This window comes from Oncorhynchus clarkii, unplaced genomic scaffold (assembly GCF_045791955.1).
Source record: "Oncorhynchus clarkii lewisi isolate Uvic-CL-2024 unplaced genomic scaffold, UVic_Ocla_1.0 unplaced_contig_781_pilon_pilon, whole genome shotgun sequence".
Taxonomy (NCBI): domain Eukaryota; kingdom Metazoa; phylum Chordata; class Actinopteri; order Salmoniformes; family Salmonidae; genus Oncorhynchus; species Oncorhynchus clarkii.
In genome coordinates this window covers 43,027-65,338 of record NW_027258267.1, presented here as the reverse complement: position 1 = coordinate 65,338, position 22,312 = coordinate 43,027, and the positions used below count along the sequence as shown (strand labels likewise).

The 22,312-nt window shown below is 46.5% G+C and overlaps 1 protein-coding gene across 1 annotated transcript in view; it reads left to right on the top strand.

Moving 5' to 3' along the window:
• The window catches only part of LOC139396401 (FRAS1-related extracellular matrix protein 2-like), a gene marked incomplete at its 5' end in the record, with an annotated part of 57,041 nt that overhangs the window by 22,338 nt on the left and 12,391 nt on the right, over positions 1–22,312 (top strand). The window contains 9 exons of the mRNA XM_071143439.1: positions 1,607–1,779; positions 2,663–2,793; positions 2,974–3,105; positions 4,140–4,474; positions 11,338–11,530; positions 12,486–12,590; positions 13,206–13,333; positions 13,763–13,894; positions 19,992–20,118. Of these exons, the coding sequence (XP_070999540.1) occupies positions 1,607–1,779; positions 2,663–2,793; positions 2,974–3,105; positions 4,140–4,474; positions 11,338–11,530; positions 12,486–12,590; positions 13,206–13,333; positions 13,763–13,894; positions 19,992–20,118 (1,456 nt within the window). The remainder of the gene's footprint in view (positions 1–1,606; positions 1,780–2,662; positions 2,794–2,973; positions 3,106–4,139; positions 4,475–11,337; positions 11,531–12,485; positions 12,591–13,205; positions 13,334–13,762; positions 13,895–19,991; positions 20,119–22,312) is intronic.

Here is a 22,312-nt window from a genome sequence, read left to right as displayed (position 1 = left end):
CACAGCATGATGCTGCCACCACCATGCTTCACCGTAGGGATGGTGCCAGGTTTCCTCCAGACTTGACGCTTGGTAATCAGGCCAAAGAGTTCAATCTTGGTTTCATCAGATCAGAGAATCTTGTTTCTCATGGTCTGAGAGTCCTCTAGATGCCTTTTGGCAAACTCCAAGAGGGCTGTCATGTGCCTTTTACTGAGGAGTGGCTTCCGTCTGGCCACTCTACCATAAAGGCCTGATTGGTGGAGTGCTGCAGAGATGGTTCTCCTTCAGGAAGGTTCTCCCATCTCCACAGAGAAACTCTGGAGCTCTGTTAGAGTGACCATCGTGTTCTTGGTCACCTCCCTGACCAAGGCCCTTCTCCCCCGATTGCTTAGTTAGTCCAGGCGGCCAGCTCTAGGAAGAGTCTTGGTGGTTCCAAACTTCTTCCATTAAAGAATGATGGAGCTCGGTCTCCCGAGTGGTGCAGCAGTCTAAGGCACTGAATCGCAGTGCTAGAGGCGTCACTACAGACCTGGGTTCGATCCCAGGCTGTATCACAACCGGCCGTGATCGGGAGTCCCATAGGGTGGCACACAATTGGCCCAGCGCCGTCCGGGTTAGGGGAGGGTTTGGCCCAGCGCCGTCCGGGTTAGGGGAGGGTTTGGCCCAGCGTCGTCCGGGTTAGGGGAGGGTTTGGCCCAGCGCCGTCCGGGTTAGGCGAGGGTTTGGCCCAGCGTCGTCCGGGTTAGGGGAGGGTTTGGCCCAGCGCCGTCCGGGTTAGGGGAGTGTTTTGCTGGGGGGGATTTATTTGGCTCATTGCGCTTGTTATTGCCTCCTTGTGGCGGGCAGGGCGCCTGCAGGCTGACGGCGGTTGTCAGTTGAACGGTGTTTCCTCAAAACACACTGGCGCAGGTGTCTTCCAGATTAAGAGGGCGGGTTTTAAGAAGCGCGGTTTGGTCATGTTACAGCGGACGCATGACACGACCTTCGCCTCCCTGGCCCTTTGGGGAGAAAAAGGGGGTATAAAAAATCAATACAAATAAAATGATGGAGGCCACTTTGTTCTTGGGGACCTTCAATGCTGCAGACATTATTGGTACCCTTCCCCAGATCTGTGCCTCGACACAATCCTGTCTCAAGAGCTCTATGGACAATTCCTTCCACCTCATGTCTTGGTTTTTGCTCTGACATAGACTCTCAACTGTGGGACCTTATATAGACAGGTTGTGTGCCTTTCCAAATTATGTCCAATCAATTGAATTTACCACAGGTGGACTCCAATCTCAAGGATGATCAATGGAAACAGGATGCACCTGAGCTCAATTTCGAGTCTCATAGCATAAGGTCTGAATACTTATGTAAATAAATAAGGTATTTTTTTTAATACATTTGCAAACATTTCTAAACACCTGTTTTGGCTTTGTAATTATTGGCTATTGAGTGTAGATTGATGGAAAATGTTTTATGTAATCCATGTTAGAATAAGGCTGTAAGGTAACAAAATGTAGAGAAAGTGAAGGGGGTCTGAATACCTTCTGAATGCACCTTAGGACCATATATGGTTGGGAAAACCCCAAATATCTCCATGGTAACTGTGTTTTGTACCCCCCCCCCACCCGCTTTTCAGGCCTGTGACCCCCGCCACCCAGACTATAGTCGTACCTTGTCTCTCTGCGTCTCCGAGGGTATCAACAACACACTGACAGAGTACCGCTGGCTCCTGGGGTCCCCAGGGACTCCTGATGGTGTAGCTAGCCCACCGAGGGAGCTCGACGCTGGCACCTTCCTCACCTCTACCAGGTTCAGAATCCAAGAAAGCCCCCGAAATAAACAGTACAGCTAACACCTTATTACTGCACATGTCTTACAAGCGAGTCTGTCTCACCTAGCTACCTTAAGTTGAAAGCACTAACTATATAGAGTAAGTTACCCTGGATAAGAGCGTCTGCTAAACGACCAGTATGTAACATGTAAAAAGGGGAAAGACAGGTAACAGGGAATCTGCTTTGAAAGTTAATAAAACATGAGGTTGGGAATGAATGCACCTTTCCTTTCCTCCACCAGGTTAGAGTTGAGCCCTCTCCTTTCCTCCATCAGGTTAGAGTTGAGCCCTTTCCTTTCCTCCACCAGGTTAGAGTTGAGCCCTTTCCTTTCCTCCACCAGGTTAGAGTTGAGCCCTTTCCTTTCCTTTCCTTTCCTCCACCAGGTTAGAGTTGAGCCCTTTCCTTTCCTCCATCAGGTTAGAGTTGAGCCCTTTCCTTTCCTCCACCAGGTTAGAGTTGAGCCCTTTCCTTTCCTCCACCAGGTTAGAGTTGAGCCCTTTCCTTTCCTCCACCAGGTTAGAGTTGAGCCCTTTCCTTTCCTCCACCAGGTTAGAGTTGAGCCCTCTCCTTTCCTTTCCTCCACCAGGTTAGAGTTGAGCCCTTTCCTTTCCTTTCCTCCACCAGGTTAGAGTCGAGCCCTTTCCTCTCCTCCACCAGGTTAGAGTTGAGCCCTTTCCTTTCCTCCACCAGGTTAGAGTTGAGCCCTTTCCTTTCCCCCACCAGGTTAGAGTTGAGCCCTTTCCTTTCCTCCACCAGGTTAGAGTTGAGCCCTTTCCTTTCCTTTCCTCCACCAGGTTAGAGTTGAGCCCTTTCCTTTCCTCCACCAGGTTAGAGTTGAGCCCTTTCCTTTCCTCCACCAGGTCCATGCTGCTGGATGCTGTTTACCTTCAGGCAGGGGCCAGGGTGCAGTGCTCTGCCCGAGCTGTGAGCACTCCGGGACGGGGAGGACTGGGGCTGACTAGCCCTCAGGTGGAGGTCAGCATGGAGGAGGGTGAGTAGTATAAGTGAAACAAGAGAAAATGAAAGTCTCTGCTTCAGACCAGATGTAGTAGGCTACATTACAGTATATCCTAACTGTTGTTCTCCTTTCATCCCCATGTCTCTGCCCTCTTCATGATTGATTGATTAGTTATTGTGTCACCCTAAAAGTTGTTGTCATGTCCTCCTACAGGTCTGTGCCCTCCTCATACCCCTGGGGCAATAGGGGCTGAGCCGTTCTCTGCTAAGATCCGCTACACTGGACCAGACGACCCACAGCACCCCAACCTCATCAGGCTAACCGTCACTATGCCACATGTAGATGGTACCTGACCCCACGCCTTTGACCGCTAAACTTTTAACTCTCACCCATCACATCACCAGCTGTCCTCTTTCCATCCTGGCCCTATCCTTGACCTCTCAATTGACCCTGACCCCTCACCTCTCAACTTTGAACTCTCACCTCTCACCCCTGACCCCTCACCCCTTACTTCTCGCATTTGAACTCTCACCCCTCATCTCTCCTCTTTGAACTCTCACCCCTCACCTCTCCCTTTTGAACTCTCACCCCTCACCTCTCCCCTTTGAACTCTCACCCCTCATCTCTCCCCTTTGAACTCTCACCCCTCACCTCTCCCTTTTGAACTCTCACCCCTCATCTCTCCCCTTTGAACTCTCACCCCTCACCTCTCCCTTTTGAACTCTCACCCCTCATCTCTCCCCTTTGAACTCTCACCCCTCACCTCTCCCCTTTTGAACTCTCACCCCTCACCTCTCCCTTTTGAACTCTCACCCCTCACCTCTCCCCTTTGAACTCTCACCCCTCATCTCTCCCCTTTGAACTCTCACCCCTCACCTCTCCCTTTTGAACTCTCACCCCTCACCTCTCCCTTTTGAACTCTCACCCCTCACCTCTCCCCTTTGAACTCTCACCCCTCACCTCTCCCCTTTGAACTCTCAGCTCTCACCTCTCCCCTTTGAACTCTCAGCTCTCACCTCTCCCCTTTTGAACTCTCAGCTCTCACCTCTCCCCTTTGAACTCTCAGCTCTCACCTCTCCCCTTTTGAACTCTCACCCCTCACCTCTCCCCTTTTGAACTCTCAGCTCTCACCTCTCCCCTTTGAACTCTCAGCTCTCACCTCTCCCCTTTGAACTCTCAGCTCTCACCTCTCCCCTTTTGAACTCTCACCCCTCACCTCTCCCCTTTTGAACTCTCAGCTCTCACCTCTCCCCTTTGAACTCTCAGCTCTCACCTCTCCCCTTTTTTGATCACTCAACCACAATCGGTCACATTGACACCATACCTGACCTCCAACCTTTGACCCCTCTGGGTCTAACCCCTCACCTGTCTCTCCCCAGGTATGCTGCCGTTCATCTCCACCCGTCCCCTTTCCAACCTGGCACTAACCCTGAACCACGACCCCTCTCGGTTGGGGAACCACCGCTGTTCCAACCTCCAGGGGGGGCCAGGCGATGCCAGCGCTACCCGTCTGGGGCTCACCTCAGCTGGGGTGGCCGTGGCCGGGGTGGTGGGAGGGTCTCACCTCTGGAACAGCATAGCCCAGGACGGAGCTCTCTCCCTGGGTTTCTATAACAGTCTGGACCTGGAGACGTGTGTCTGGAGCTTCTCTGGATACTACAGCATCAGCGACCTGCTGTCTGACTGTGGGGGGACCGTAAGGACGGACGGACAGGTAGGAACTAGTATTACATAAACGTAGGAACCAATCTTCTCTGGATACTACAGCATCAGCGACCTACTGTCTGACTGTGGGGGGACCGTAAGGACGGACGGACAGGTAGGAACTAGTATTACATAAACGTAGGAACCAATCTTTCCGGGCAAGGGTGATCCATTTAAAAATAATTCCTTCCTCCCTCGCCCAGCAAGTGTCAACTCGTCAGACGTCATGATACGTCATCAGAAGTGTCCACTTAATTTGAGGGCTGAGGAGATAGGGTGTGTCTCTTAAGTAATGCTACTTCCTCCCCTTATCTCTAATGCTACTTCCTCCCCTTATCTCTAATGCTACTTCCTACCCTTATCTCTAATGCTACTTCCTCCCCTTATCTCTAATGCTACTTCCTCGCCTTATCTCTAATGCTACTTCCTCCCATTATCTCTAATGCTACTTCCTCCCCTTATCTCTAATGCTACTTCTTCTCCTTATCTCTAATGCTACTTCCTCCCCTTATCTCTAATGCTACTTCTTTTCCTTATCTCTAATGCTACTTCCTCCCCTTATCTCTAATGCTACGTCTTCTCCTTATCTCTAATGCAACTTCCTCCCCTTATCTCTAATGCTACTTCCTCCCCTTATCTCTAATGCTACTTCCTCCCCTTATCTCTAATGCTACTTCTTCTCCTTATCTCTAATGCTACTTCCTCCCCTTATCTCTAATGCTACTTCTTCTCCTTATCTCTAATGCTACTTCTTCTCCTTATCTCTAATGCTACTTCCTCCCCTTATCTCTAATGATAATTCCTCCCCTTATCTCTAATGCTACTTCCTCCCCTTATCTATAATGCTACTTCTTCTCCTTATCTCTAATGCTACTTCCTCTCCTTATCTCTTTACCTTCATATGTACTGGACAGGTCAAAACAAAGACTAGGTCAGGCTTCCTCCATACGGCACCACACTTCCCTTAACCTGCCCTACACACCTCACACCCTAGTGACCCTAGTAACCCTAACCCTAACCCTAACCCTAACCCTAACCCCTAACCCTAACCCTAGTGTCCTGTCTTTTCATTGGTTCTTTTTTTTTCTTTGTTAATTCATTGAACCTTTATTTTATCAGGGAGTCGTACTGAGACCAAGGTCTAGTTTACAGATTATTTTATCAGGGAGTCGTACTGAGACCAAGGTCTAGTTTACAGATTATTTTATCAGGGAGTCGTACTGAGACCAAGGTCTAGTTTACAGATTATTTTATCAGGGAGTCGTACTGAGACCAAGGTCTAGTTTACAGATTATTTTATCAGGGAGTCGTACTGAGACCAAGGTCTAGTTTACAGATTATTTTATCAGGGAGTCGTACTGAGACCAAGGTCTAGTTTACAGATTATTTTATCAGGGAGTCGTACTGAGACCAAGGTCTAGTTTACAGATTATTTTATCAGGGAGTCGTACTGAGACCAAGGTCTAGTTTACAGATTATTTTATCAGGGAGTCGTACTGAGACCAAGGTCTAGTTTACAGATTATTTTATCAGGGAGTCGTACTGAGACCAAGGTCTAGTTTACAGATTATTTTACAGAGTCGTATGAGACCAAGGTCTAGTTTACAGATTATTTTATCAGGGAGTCGTACTGAGACCAAGGTCTAGTTTACAGATTATTTTATCAGGGAGTCGTACTGAGACCAAGGTCTAGTTTACAGATTATTTTATCAGGGAGTCGTACTGAGACCAAGGTCTAGTTTACAGATTATTTTATCAGGGAGTCGTACTGAGACCAAGGTCTAGTTTACAGATTATTTTATCAGGGAGTCGTACTGAGACCAAGGTCTAGTTTACAGATTATTTTATCAGGGAGTCGTACTGAGACCAAGGTCTAGTTTACAGATTATTTTATCAGGGAGTCGTACTGAGACCAAGGTCTAGTTTACAGATTATTTTATCAGGGAGTCGTACTGAGACCAAGGTCTAGTTTACAGATTATTTTATCAGGGAGTCGTACTGAGACCAAGGTCTAGTTTACAGATTATTTTATCAGGGAGTCGTACTGAGACCAAGGTCTAGTTTACAGATTATTTTATCAGGGAGTCGTACTGAGACCAAGGTCTAGTTTACAGATTATTTTATCAGGGAGTCGTACTGAGACCAAGGTCTAGTTTACAGATTATTTTATCAGGGAGTCGTACTGAGACCAAGGTCTAGTTTACAGATTATTTTATCAGGGAGTCGTACTGAGACCAAGGTCTAGTTTACAGATTATTTTATCAGGGAGTCGTACTGAGACCAAGGTCTAGTTTACAGATTATTTTATCAGGGAGTCGTACTGAGACCAAGGTCTAGTTTACAGATTATTTTATCAGGGAGTCGTACTGAGACCAAGGTCTAGTTTACAGATTATTTTATCAGGGAGTCGTACTGAGACCAAGGTCTAGTTTACAGATTATTTTATCAGGGAGTCGTACTGAGACCAAGGTCTAGTTTACAGATTATTTTATCAGGGAGTCGTACTGAGACCAAGGTCTAGTTTACAGATTATTTTATCAGGGAGTCGTACTGAGACCAAGGTCTAGTTTACAGATTATTTTATCAGGGAGTCGTACTGAGACCAAGGTCTAGTTTACAGATTATTTTATCAGGGAGTCGTACTGAGACCAAGGTCTAGTTTACAGATTATTTTATCAGGGAGTCGTACTGAGACCAAGGTCTAGTTTACAGATTATTTTATCAGGGAGTCGTACTGAGACCAAGGTCTAGTTTACAGATTATTTTATCAGGGAGTCGTACTGAGACCAAGGTCTAGTTTACAGATTATTTTATCAGGGAGTCGTACTGAGACCAAGGTCTAGTTTACAGATTATTTTTATCAGGGAGTCGTACTGAGACCAAGGTCTAGTTTACAGATTATTTTATCAGGGAGTCGTACTGAGACCAAGGTCTAGTTTACAGATTATTTTATCAGGGAGTCGTACTGAGACCAAGGTCTAGTTTGCAGATTATTTTATCAGGGAGTCGTACTGAGACCAAGGTCTAGTTTGCAGATTATTTTATCAGGGAGTCGTACTGAGACCAAGGTCTAGTTTACAGATTATTTTATCAGGGAGTCGTACTGAGACCAAGGTCTAGTTTACAGATTATTTTATCAGGGAGTCGTACTGAGACCAAGGTCTAGTTTACAGATTATTTTATCAGGGAGTCGTACTGAGACCAAGGTCTAGTTTACAGATTATTTTATCAGGGAGTCGTACTGAGACCAAGGTCTAGTTTACAGATTATTTTATCAGGGAGTCGTACTGAGACCAAGGTCTAGTTTACAGATTATTTTATCAGGGAGTCGTACTGAGACCAAGGTCTAGTTTACAGATTATTTTATCAGGGAGTCGTACTGAGACCAAGGTCTAGTTTACAGATTATTTTATCAGGGAGTCGTACTGAGACCAAGGTCTAGTTTACAGATTATTTTATCAGGGAGTCGTACTGAGACCAAGGTCTAGTTTACAGATTATTTTATCAGGGAGTCGTACTGAGACCAAGGTCTAGTTTACAGATTATTTTATCAGGGAGTCGTACTGAGACCAAGGTCTAGTTTACAGATTATTTTATCAGGGAGTCGTACTGAGACCAAGGTCTAGTTTACAGATTATTTTATCAGGGAGTCGTACTGAGACCAAGGTCTAGTTTACAGATTATTTTATCAGGGAGTCGTACTGAGACCAAGGTCTAGTTTACAGATTATTTTATCAGGGAGTCGTACTGAGACCAAGGTCTAGTTTACAGATTATTTTATCAGGGAGTCGTACTGAGACCAAGGTCTAGTTTACAGATTATTTTATCAGGGAGTCGTACTGAGACCAAGGTCTAGTTTACAGATTATTTTATCAGGGAGTCGTACTGAGACCAAGGTCTAGTTTACAGATTATTTTATCAGGGAGTCGTACTGAGACCAAGGTCTAGTTTACAGATTATTTTATCAGGGAGTCGTACTGAGACCAAGGTCTAGTTTACAGATTATTTTATCAGGGAGTCGTACTGAGACCAAGGTCTAGTTTACAGATTATTTTATCAGGGAGTCGTACTGAGACCAAGGTCTAGTTTACAGATTATTTTATCAGGGAGTCGTACTGAGACCAAGGTCTAGTTTACAGATTATTTTATCAGGGAGTCGTACTGAGACCAAGGTCTAGTTTACAGATTATTTTATCAGGGAGTCGTACTGAGACCAAGGTCTAGTTTACAGATTATTTTATCAGGGAGTCGTACTGAGACCAAGGTCTAGTTTACAGATTATTTTATCAGGGAGTCGTACTGAGACCAAGGTCTAGTTTACAGATTATTTTATCAGGGAGTCGTACTGAGACCAAGGTCTAGTTTACAGATTATTTTATCAGGGAGTCGTACTGAGACCAAGGTCTAGTTTACAGATTATTTTATCAGGGAGTCGTACTGAGACCAAGGTCTAGTTTACAGATTATTTTATCAGGGAGTCGTACTGAGACCAAGGTCTAGTTTACAGATTATTTTATCAGGGAGTCGTACTGAGACCAAGGTCTAGTTTACAGATTATTTTATCAGGGAGTCGTACTGAGACCAAGGTCTAGTTTACAGATTATTTTATCAGGGAGTCGTACTGAGACCAAGGTCTAGTTTACAGATTATTTTATCAGGGAGTCGTACCTAGACCAAGGTCTAGTTTACAGATTATTTTATCAGGGAGTCGTACTGAGACCAAGGTCTAGTTTACAGATTATTTTATCAGGGAGTCGTACTGAGACCAAGGTCTAGTTTACAGATTATTTTATCAGGGAGTCGTACTGAGACCAAGGTCTAGTTTACAGATTATTTTATCAGGGAGTCGTACTGAGACCAAGGTCTAGTTTACAGATTATTTTATCAGGGAGTCGTACTGAGACCAAGGTCTAGTTTACAGATTATTTTATCAGGGAGTCGTACTGAGACCAAGGTCTAGTTTACAGATTATTTTATCAGGGAGTCGTACTGAGACCAAGGTCTAGTTTACAGATTATTTTATCAGGGAGTCGTACTGAGACCAAGGTCTAGTTTACAGATTATTTTATCAGGGAGTCGTACTGAGACCAAGGTCTAGTTTACAGATTATTTTATCAGGGAGTCGTACTGAGACCAAGGTCTAGTTTACAGATTATTTTATCAGGGAGTCGTACTGAGACCAAGGTCTAGTTTACAGATTATTTTATCAGGGAGTCGTACTGAGACCAAGGTCTAGTTTACAGATTATTTTATCAGGGAGTCGTACTGAGACCAAGGTCTAGTTTACAGATTATTTTATCAGGGAGTCGTACTGAGACCAAGGTCTAGTTTACAGATTATTTTATCAGGGAGTCGTACTGAGACCAAGGTCTAGTTTACAGATTATTTTATCAGGGAGTCGTACTGAGACCAAGGTCTAGTTTACAGATGAGCCCTGAATTACAGAAAATACAGAAAATACACACATGAAAATAAGTAAATAAAATTCAAGGAGAAAGGAACAACACAGAGACAAGGTAAGACTGTCCTCATTCAGCTTTCTAGAGGCACCAAAACATCACATTTCAGAATATTTTCAAGATTGTTTGATAAGGTGCAACAAAAACTAAAACATGATTTACCCAACTCAGTAGAGTCCAAAGGAATTCCCAGAGTTATCCATCCCAGGTGTGATAACTCGTATGTCTAAAGTTTAGTAATGATGTTAAGTACAGAGGGACTTTTTGTTAAAGGGCTTTATAAATGAAAACAATAGCAACGTATTAACCAACGTGACATCACAGAGGGCCAGCCAACGTTCTGTTAGAGAATACAGTGATGACATCACAGAGGGCCAGTGATGACATCAGAGTGATTCACCAACGTGTCTCCTTCCCCTGTCTTCAGGTCCTCAACGTGTCTCCATCCATTCCCCTGTCTTCATCAACGTGTCTCCATCCATTCTCCTGTCTTCGGGTCCTCAACGTGTCTCCATCCATTCTCCTGTCTTTAGGTCCTCAACGTGTCTCCATTCCCCTGTCATTAGGTCCTCAACGTGTCTCCATCCAGTCCCCTGTCTTCAGGTCCTCAACGTGTCTCCATCCATTCTCCTGTCTTCAGGTCCTCAACGTGTCTCCATCCATTCCCCTGTCTTCAGGTCCTCAACGTGTCTCCATCCATTCCCCTGTCTTCAGGTCCTCAACGTGTCTCCATCAATTCCCCTGTCTTCAGGTCCTCAACGTGTCTCCATCCAGTCTCCTGTCTTCAGGTCCTCAACGTGTCTCCATCCATTCCCCTGTCTTCAGGTCCTCAACCTGTCTCCTTCCCCTGTCTTCAGGTCCTCAACGTGTCTCCATCCATTCTCCTGTCTTCGGGTCCTCAACATGTCTCCATCCATTCCCCTGTCTTTAGGTCCTCAACGTGTCTCCTTCCCCTGTCTTCAGGTCCTCAACGTGTCTCCTTCCCCTGTCTTTAGGTCCTCAACGTGTCTCCATCCCCTGTCTTCAGGTCCTCAACGTGTCTCCTTCCCCTGTCTTTAGGTCCTCAACGTGTCTCCTTCCCCTGTCTTTAGGTCCTCAACGTGTCTCCTTCCCCTGTCTTCAGGTCCTCAACATGTCTCCTTCCCCTGTCTTCAGGGCCTCAACATGTCTTTCTACATTCTCCTGTCTTTAGGTCCTCAACGTGTCTCCATCCATTCCCCTGTCTTCATCAACGTGTCTCCATCCATTCTCCTGTCTTCAGGTCCTCAACGTGTCTGTCTCCATTCCCCTGTCTTCATCAACGTGTCTCCATTCCGCTGTCTTCATCAACGTGTCTCCATCCATTCCCCTATCTTCATCAACCTGTCTCCATTCCCCTGTCTTCATCAACGTGTCTCTATTGCTCTGTCTTTAGGTCCTGAATGCGGTCCAGTCGTATGTGACGTTGCGTGTCCCTCTATTCGTCTCCTACGTGTTCCACTCCCCGTCGGCCCCTGGCGGCTGGCTCACCTTTGACCTCCGATCTGACCTCCGCATGACCTTCACCTATGACACGTCTATCCTGTGGCGTGACGGGATAGGCAGCCCTCCCGATGCTCCCCTGCAAGGTAGGCTACAGACACAAGGTAGGCTACAGACACAAGGTAGGCTACAGACACAAGGTAGGCTACAGACACAAGGTAGGCTACAGACACAAGGTAGGCTACAGACACAAGGTAGGCTACAGACACAAGGACAGACAGGAGCACGGGTGGAACGCAGGCTCACACACACCTGGGAAATAGGCAGACAGACAGACAGACACCCACTGGAACATAGGCAGACAGACAGCCAGACACCCACTGGAACATAGACAGACAGACAGACAGACAGACAGACAGACAGACAGACAGACAGACAGACAGAGGAACATAGGCAGACGGACAGACATTGGAGCATAGGCAGACGGACAGACACTGGAACATAGGCAGACAGACAGACACTGGAACATAGGCAGACAGACAGACACTGGAACATAGGTAGACAGACAGACACTGGAACATAGGCAGACAGACAGACACTGGAACATAGGCAGACAGACAGACACGCACTGGAACATAGGCAGACAGACAGACATTGGAACATAGGCAGACAGACAGACACTGGAACATAGGCAGGCAGACAGACACTGGAACATAGGCAGACAGACACCGACTGGAACACAGGCAGACAGACAGACACCCACTGGAACATAGACAGACACTGGAACATAGGCAGACAGACAGACACTGGAACATAGGCAGACAGACAGACACCCACTGGAACATAGACAGACACTGGAACATAGGCAGACAGACAGACACTGGAACATAGGCAGACAGACAGACACCCACTGGAACATAGACAGACACTGGAACATAGGCAGACAGACAGACACTGGAACATAGGCAGACAGACAGACACCGGAACATAGTTAGACAGACAGACACTGGAACATAGACAGACAGACAGACACCGGAACATAGGCAGACAGACAGACATTGAGTATTTCACTGAGAGTTCATGACTTCCCTCTCTCTCCAGGCTCTCTGCACCCCACCAGCATGCGTATCAATGGAGAGGGACGTCTGGTGGTCACCTTCAGGACAGAGGCTCGTTTCCGGGGACACTTTATCCTGTCGCACCCAGGTACTACCAGAATGTTTACAATTTCTAGTATACTCTGTTAATGTCACCATGTGGCACTCCCATGGCAGATTCCTCCTCAAGTAATTTAGGAGGGATTGGCTGAACAATGGTCTCTCTCTCTCACACCGCTCTCTCTACCCCTCCCTCCCCTACCTCTCCTCCCCCCTTTCTCTCACACCCCTTCTCTACCCCTCCCTCCCCTACCTCTCCTCCCTCCCTCTCTCTCACACCCCTTCTCTACCCCTCCCTCCCTCCTTCCCCTCCCCTCCCTCCCTACCTCCCCTCCCTTCTCCCCCTCCCTACCTCCCTCTCCCCCCTCCCTCCCTCTCCTCCCTCCCCTCTCTCCCTCTCCTCCCTCCCTCTCACTCACACCCCTTCTCTACCCCTCCCTCCCCATACCTCCCCTCCCTCCCTCCCTCCCTACCTCCCTCCCTCCCTCTCCCCCCTCCGTGCCGCTCCTCCCCCTCCCTCTCCTCCCCCCCTCCCTACCTCTCCCCCCCTCCCTACCTCTCCTCCCTCCCCCTCCCTCTCCCCCCCCTCCCTGCCTCTCCCCCCTCCCTCCCTACCTTTCCTCCCCCTCCCTGCCTCCCTTCTCTACCTCCCCCCCCACCCCAGGTGTATCAGGGTCCTCAGTAGTAACATCAGATGCCCACTCCGGCCTGCTGTTCTCTCTATTTCTGGTCCGGTCTGAGACCACCCTCACACACACCCTGCAGGCCTGGAGCTTTGTGTCTCAGCTGGCTGTGAGTCCACACACACACACACACACACACACACACATACACACACACACACACACACACACACACACACACACACACACACACACACTCCACCACATCCTACTTTTCTATGCGTCTCCTCCAAAATTCTCCCTTCAAATCAAATTGTATTTGTCACATGCGCCAAATACAACAGGTGGACAACGTGCTTCTACACCTGCATTGCTTGCTGTTTGGGGTTTTAGGCTGGGTTTCTGTACAGCACTTTGAGATATCAGCTGATGTACGAAAGGCTTTATAAATACATTTGATTTGATTAGATGTGTAGACCTTACCGTGAAATGCTTACTTACAAGTCTCTGTGTGTGTGTGTGTGTGTGTGTGTGTGTGTGTGTGTGTGTGTGTGTGTGTGTGTGTGTGTGTGTGTGTGTGTATATCTACCTGTGTCAGGTACGTGACTACTCTGGCTCCTACACGGTGTCTCTGCTCCCCTGTCTGATCCCTGAGGGGGGGCACACTGACCCCCCGGTCTGCCACCCTAGACCCCCCCTCTCATTCAGCCTGGATGTACGCTTCCAACAGGTGAGGTCAAGTTCAAGTTTTTAAAACTTTATTGTCCATGAAGGTTAAAGTGGAAATCTTAAAGTGGTCAAGAGCATACACTACATGACCAAAAGAATGTGGACACCTGCTCGTGGAACATCTCATCCCAAAATTATGGCCATTAATATAGAGTTGGTCCCCCTTTTGATACTATAACAGCCTCCACTCTTCTGGGAAGGCTTTCCACTAGATGTTGGAACATTGCTGCTATAACAGCCTCCACTCTTCTGGGAAGGCTTTCCACTAGATGTTGGAACATTGCTGCTATAACAGCCTGCACTCTTCTGGGAAGGCTTTCCACTAGATGTAGGAACATTGCTGCTATAACAGCCTCCACTCTTCTGGAAAGGCTTTCCACATTGCTGTGGGGACTTGCTCCATTCAGCCACAAGAGCATTAGTGAGGTCGGTGTTCCAATTCATCCCAAAGATGTTCACTGGGGTTGAGGTCAGGGCTCTGTGCAGGCCTGTCAAGTTCTTCCACACTTATGTCGACAAACCATTTCTGCATGTTCCTCGCTTTGTGGGGGTATTGTCATGCTGAAACAGGAAAGGGTCTTCCCCAAACTGTTGCCACAAAGTTGGACAAAGTCCAGAATCATCTAGAATGTCATTGTATGCTGTAGATTTCCCATCACTGCAACTAAGGAGCAGTGATGGGAAATCTAACTGAACCATGAAAAAACATCCCCAGACCATTATTCCTCCTCCATCAAACTTTACAGTTTGCACTATGTATTCAGGCTGGTAGCGTTCTCCTGGAATCCGCCAAACCCAGATACGTCCGTCGGACTGCCAGATTGTGAAGCGTGATTCATCCCTCCAGAGAATGTGTTTCCACTGTTCTAAAGTCCAATGGTGGTGAGCTTTACACCACTCCAGCCCCTGCATGGTATTCCAGCACCACTCCAGCCCCCGCATGGTATTCCAGCACCACTCCAGCCCCCGCATGGTATTCCAGCACCACTCCAGCCCCTGCATGGTATTCCAGCACCACTCCAGCCCCCGCATGGTATTCCAGCACCACTCCAGCCCCCGCATGGTATTCCAGCACCACTCCAGCCCCCGCATGGTATTCCAGCACCACTCCAGCCCCCGCATGGTATTCCAGCACCACTCCAGCCCCCGCATGGTATTCCAGCACCACCCCAGCCCCCGCATGGTATTCCAGCACCACTCCAGCCCCCGCATAGTATTCCAGCACCACCCCAGCCCCCGCATGGTATTCCAGCACCACTCCAGCCCCCGCATGGTATTCCAGCACCTCTCCAGCCCCCGCATGGTATTCCAGCCCCACTCCAGCCCCCTCATGGTACTCCAGCACCACTCCAGCCCCCGCATGGTATTCCAGCACCACTCCAGCCACTGCATGGTATCCCAGCACCACTCGTTTGGCTTTGCGCACGGCTCGTGTGCGGCTCTTCATCCACAGAAACTCATTTCATGAAACTCCCGACAAAACAGTTACTGTGCTGACATTGTTTCCAGGGGCAGTTTGGAACTCGGTTATGATTTTTAAGCTCTACGTGCTTCAGCACTCGACGGTCCCGTTCCGTGAGCTTGTGTGGCCTACCACTTCGCGGCTGAGCCGTTGTTGCTCCTAGACGTTTCCACATCACAATAACAGCTCTTGCAGTTGTCCGGGGGCAGCTCTAGCAGGGCAGAAATTTGAAAGGAAAGGTGTTATCCTATGACGGTGCCACGTTGAAAGTCACTGAGCTCTTCAGCAAGGCCATTCTACTGCCAATGTTTGTCTATGGAGATTGCATGGCTGTGTGCTCGATTTTATACACCTGACCGGTGTGGCTGAAGTAGCCAAATCCGTTAATTTGAAGGGGTGTCCACATACTTTTGTATATAGTGTATATTTAGTAGGACATTCATGTGCTTACTATGATCGTCTACACTATTGCTCTCTCTACCTTTCTCGCTCTCTTTCTCTCTCTCTCTACCTTTCAATTCAATTCAATTCAATTCAATTCAATTCAATTCAATTCAATTCGAGGGCTTTATTGGCATGGGAAACATGTGTTAACATTGCCAAAGCAAGTGAGGTAGACAACATACAAAGTGAAAATATAAAGTGAAAAACAACAAAAATTAACAGTAAACATTACACATACAGAGGTTTCAAAACAGTAAAGTCATTACAAATGTCATATTATATATATATATACAGTGTTTTAACAATGTACAAATGGTTAAAGGACACAAGATAAAATAAATAAGCATAAATATGGGTTGTATTTACAATGGTGTGTGTTCTTCACTGGTTGCCCTTTTCTCGTGGCAACAGGTCACAAATCTTGCTGCTGTGATGGCACACTGTGGAATTTCACCCAGTAGATATGGGAGTTTTTCAAATTTGGATTTGTTTTCGAATTCTTTGTGGATCTGTGTAATCTGAGGGAAATATGTCTCTCTAATATGGTCATACATTGGGCAGGAGGTTAGGAAGTGCAGCTCAGTTTCCACCTCATTTTGTGGGCAGTGAGCACATAGCCTGTCTTCTCTTGAGAGCCATGTCTGCCTACGGCGGCCTTTCTCAATAGCAAGGCTATGCTCACTGAGTCTGTACATAGTCAAAGCTTTCCTTAATTTTTTGGTCAGTCACAGTGGTCAGGTATTCTGCCGCTGTGTACTCTCTGTTTAGGGCCAAATAGCATTCTAGTTTGCTCTGTTTTTTTGTTAATTCTTTCCAATGTGTCAAGTAATTATCTTTTTGTTTTCTCATGATTTGGTTGGGTCTAATTGTGCTGTTGTCCTGGGGCTCTGTAGGGTGTGTTTGTGTTTGTGAACAGAGCCCCAGGACCAGCTTGCTTAGGGGACTCTTCTCCAGGTTCATCTCTCTGTAGGTGATGGCTTTGTTATGGAAGGTTTGTGAATCACTTCCTTTTAGGTGGTTGTAGAATTTAACGGCTCTTTTCTGGATTTTGATAATTAGTGGGTATCGGCCTAATTCTGCTCTGCATGCATTATTTGGTGTTCTACGTTGTACACGGAGGATATTTTTGCAGAATTCTGCGTGCAGAGTCTCAATTTGGTGTTTGTCCCATTTTGTGAAGTCTTGGTTGGTGAGCGGACCCCAGACCTCACAACCATAAAGGGCAATGGGCTCTATGACTGATTCAAGTATTTTTAGCCAAATCCTAATTGGTATGTTGAAATTTATGTTTCGTTTGATGGCATAGAATGCCCTTCTTGCCTTGTCTCTCAGATCGTTCACAGCTTTGTGGAAGTTACCTGTGGCGCTGATGTTTAGGCCAAGGTATGTATAGTTTTTTGTGTGCTCTAGGGCAACAGTGTCTAGATTGAATTTGTATTTGTGGTCCTGGTGACTGGACCTTTTTTGGAACACCATTATTTTGGTCTTACTGAGATTTACTGTCAGGGCCCAGGTCTGACAGAATCTGTGCAGAAGATCTAGGTGCTGCTGTAGGCCCTCCTTGGTTGGTGACAGAAGCACCAGATCATCGGCAAACAGCAGACATTTGACTTCGGATTCTAGCAGGGGGAGGCCGGGTGCTGCAGACTTTTCTAGTGCCCGCGCCAATTCGTTGATATATATGTTGAAGAGGGTGGGGCTTAAGCTGCATCCCTGTCTAACCCCACGACCCTGTGTGAAGAAATGTGTGTGTTTTTTGCCAATTTTAACCGCACACTTGTTGTTTGTGTACATGGATTTTATAATGTCGTATGTTTTACCCCCAACACCACTTTCCATCAGTTTGTATAGCAGACCCTCATGCCAGATTGAGTCGAAGGCTTTTTTGAAATCAACAAAGCATGAGAAGACTTTGCCTTTGTTTTGGTTTGTTTGGTTGTCAATTAGGGTGTGCAGGGTGAATACATGGTCTGTTGTACGGTAATTTGGTAAAAAGCCAATTTGACATTTGCTCAGTACATTGTTTTCATTGAGGAAATGTACGAGTCTGCTGTTAATAATAATGCAGAGGATTTTCCCAAGGTTACTGTTGACACATATTCCACGGTAGTTATTGGGGTCAAATTTGTCTCCACTTTTGTGGATTGGGGTGATCAGTCCTTGGTTCCAAATATTGGGGAAGATGCCAGAGCTAAGTATGATGTTAAAGAGTTTTAGTATAGCCAATTGGAATTTGTAATCTGTATATTTGATCATTTCATTGAGGATACCATCAACACCACAGGCCTTTTTGGGTTGGAGGGTTTTTATTTTGTCCTGTAACTCATTCAATGTAATTGGATAATCCAGTGTGTTCTGGAATCCAGTGTGTTCTGGAATCCAGTGGGTTCTGGAATCCAGTGGGTTCTGGTAGTCTTTAATAGATGATTCTAAGATCTGTATTTGATCATGTATATGTTTTTGCTCTTTATTCTTTGTTATAGAGCCAAAAAGATTGGAGAAGTGGTTTACCCATACATCTCCATTTTAGATAGATAATTCTTCTTGTTGTTGTTTGTTTAGTGTTTTCCAATTTTCCCAGAAGTGGTTAGAGTCTATGGATTCTTCAATTGCATTGAGCTGATTTCTGACGTGCTGTTCCTTCTTTTTCCGTAGTGTATTTCTGTATTGTTTTAGTGATTCACCATAGTGAAGGCGTAGACTCAGGTTTTCCGGGTCTCTATGTTTTTGGTTGGACAGGTTTCTCAATTTCTTTCTTAGATTTTTGCATTCTTCATCAAACCATTTGTCATTATTGTTAATTTTCTTCGGTTTTCTATTTGAGATTTTTAGATTTGATAGGGAAGCTGAGAGGTCAAATATACTGTTAAGATTTTCTACTGCCAAGTTTACACCTTCACTATTACAGCGGAACGTTTTACCCAGGAAATTGTCTAAAAGGGATTGAATTTGTTGTTGCCTAATTGTTTTTTGGTAGGTTTCCAAACTGCATTCCTTCCATCTATAGCATTTCTTAATGTTACTCAGTTCCTTTGGCTTTGATGCCTCATGATTGATTATTGCTCTGTTTAAGTAGACTGTGATTTTGCTGCGGTCTGATAGGGGTGTCAGTGGGCTGACTGTGAACGCTCTGAGAGACTCTGGGTTGAGGTCAGTGATAAAGTAGTCTACAGTACTACTGCCAAGAGATGAGCTATAGGTGTACCTACCATAGGAGTCCCCTCGAAGCCTACCGTTGACTATGTACATACCCAGCGTGCGACAGAGCTGCAGGAGTTGTGACCCGTTTTTGTTGGTTATGTTGTCATAGTTGTGCCTAGGGGGGCATATGTGGGAGGGAATGCTGTCACCTCCAGGCAGGTGTTTGTCCCCCTGTGTGCTTAGGGTGTCAGGTTCTTGTCCGGTTCTGGCATTTAGGTCGCCACAGACTAGTACATGTCCCTGGGCCTGGAAATGATTGATTTCCCCCTCCAGGATGGAGAAGCTGTCTTCATTAAAATATGGGGATTCTAGTGGGGGGATATAGGTAGCACACAGGAGGACATTTTTCTCTGTTAGGATAATTTCCTTTTGAATTTCTAGCCAAATGTAAAATGTTCCTGTTTTGATTAATTTAATGGAGTGAGTTAGGTCTGCTCTATACCAAATTAGCATACCCCCTGAGTCCCTTCCCTGTTTCACACCTGGTAGTTTGGTGGATGGGACTACCAGCTCTCTGTAACCTAGAGGGCAACCAGTGGGTCCGTCTCCTCTATACCAGGTTTCTTGCAGGATGACAATGTCTGTATTACCGATTTCTTTGGTGAAGTCCGGGTTTCTGCTCTTTAGGCCAAAGGCAGATGACCTCAGGCCTTGGATATTCCAGAATAATATAGTGAAGGCTTTTTGTTCCATAGAGTGTCCAATGTTGTTGGTCGTGGTTTGGCCTCAGGCCAGTAAGTGTGAGCAGAGCCTGCTGAGCATCTGGTACATGCCATTGGCTTGGGCGAGTGTGAGAGTGGGGGTTGGGACTGGTTCCTTTCTCTCTCTCTATCTTTCTCTCTATTTCTCGCTCTCTTTCTCTCTCTCTCTCTCTCGCTCCACACCCCTCCAGGTCAGTGGTCCAGTCCCATTGGAATCTGTATGTACGTTTCAAAATAAAAGTATTTGTTTCAGAATAAAAGCCCTCTTTTTCTCTCTCTCTCTCTTCCAGGTTAGCGATCCAGTCCCAGTAGAGTTCAGTCTGAACACAGTCCTGGTGTTGTTGTCTAAGAGAGAACTGTGGCTGTCTGATGGGTCCATGGGATTCGGACAGGATGACGACATAGCTTTTAGTAAAGGTACGCACAACACAGACACCTAGAACACACACACACTGTTTCAATTATTTCCCCCCCCCCCCTTCACTCAGGTGACCACATGTCCAGGATTGTGTCGGACAGTCCCGCATTTTGGCCCTATGTCCCACGTCCCGCAACTAAACAATCACGTTCCGGAAATGTTGTCAAGAAATTCAAAACACCACTGATTTAGAATAAAAGGTTGATTTGTCCCCGTATTTAAGGCAGACATTCCAACCTGTCTCTTGCAATCATGTTGCGCTTATGAAAAGATACAGTACCTTCAGAAAGTATTCACACCCCTTGACTGGTACAGAGCCTTCAGAAGGTATTCACACCCCTTGACTGATACAGTGTCTTCAGAAAGTTTTCACACCCCTTGACTGATACAGAGCCTTCAGAAGGTATTCACACCCCTTGACTGATACAGAGCCTTCAGAAGGTATTCACACCCCTTGACTGGTACAGAGCCTTCAGAAGGTATTCACACCCCTTGACTGGTACTGAGCCTTCAGAAAGTATTCACACCCCTTGACTGGTACAGAGCCTCAACATATAATTGTTCAATTCCCCACCTACACACAATACCCCATAACGTACTAATGAAATACAGAAATATCTAATTTACATAAGTATTCACGCCCCTTTGCTATGACACTTCAAATGGAGCTCAGGTTCATCCAATCGCCTTTGATCATCCTTGACACACACCTGTCTATAACGGTCCCACTGTCGACAGGCAGAAACTATAGCACGAAGTCCAAGGAACTGTCTGTAGATCTCTGAGATATAGTTGTGATGAGGTGTATATATCTGGGGAAGGGTATAAAACCATTTCTACCTGTGTTGAAAGGTTCCAAGAGCACAGTGTTCTCCATCTTTGGGAAAGATAAAAAATATGGAACTACCCAGACTCTCTGCCTAGAGCTGGCCATCCAACCAAACTGAGAAACCAGGCAAGAAGGACCTTGGTCAGGGAGGTGACCAAGAACCCAATGACCACTCTGACAGAACTACAGAGTTCTTTATCTGAGCTGGAAGAACCTGCCAGAAGGACAGAAGTCTCTACAGCACTTCACCAATCTGGATTTTATGGGAGAGTGGCCAGACGGAAGCCACTCCTGAGAAAAAGGCACATGACAGCATGCCTGGAGTTTGGCACGTGAAAGCCCTACGTCTGGAGAAAACCAGACAAAGCTCATCACCCATCTAACACCAACCCTACCGTGAAGCATGGTGGTGGCAGCATCATGCTTTGGGGATGCTTTTCAGCGACTGGGAGACTGGTAAGGATATAGGGAACAATGAATGAAGCCAAATACATTCAAATCCTTGAAGAGAACCTGCTTCAGAGTTCAAACGACCTTAGACTGATGTGAAGATTTACGTTCCAACAGGACAATAACAATGCTGCAATGGCTTCAGAACAAGAATGTGAAAGGCTTTGAGTGGCCCAGCCAAGGCCCAGACTTAAATCCCATTTAAAATCTGTGGAAAGACTTGAAGATTGCTGTTCACTGCTGCTCCTCATCTAACTTAACCACTTCTCCAATCGCTGTTGAAATTCTGATATTCGTCGCAGAGCAACACGAGACGTAGGCCAATGTCATAGGCCTTTCGACAACCAGTTATGTTTCTCAAAACCCTTTCGGGCTAAAATTCCAGCTAAACTTGTAGAGGACAGAGACCTAACTAAGTAAATAAAGAGCCCAACTACACTGAAACATGGTTGTGAACCTCTCCATACACATTGGTCGCTCGTTAGTGGTACCGTTGGGTTTAGTAGACTACCAGGGGTGTAGTGGTACCGTTGGGTTTAGTAGACTACCAGGGGTTTAGTAGACTACCAGGGGTGTAGTGGTACCGTTGGGTTTAATAGACTACCAGGGGTGTAGTGGTACCGTTGGGTTTAGTAGACTACCAGGGGTGTAGTGGTACCGTTGGGTTTAGTAGACTACCAGGGGTGTAGGGGTACCGTTGGGTTTAGTAGACTACAGGGGTATAGTGGTACCGTTGGGTTTAGTAGACTACCAGGGGTGTAGTGGTACCGTTGGGTTTAATAGACTACCAGGGGTGTAGTGGTACCGTTGGGTTTAGTAGACTACCAGGGGTGTAGTGGTACCGTTGGGTTTAGTGGACTACCAGGGGTTTAGTAGACTACCAGGGGTGTAGTGGTACCATTGGGTTTAATAGA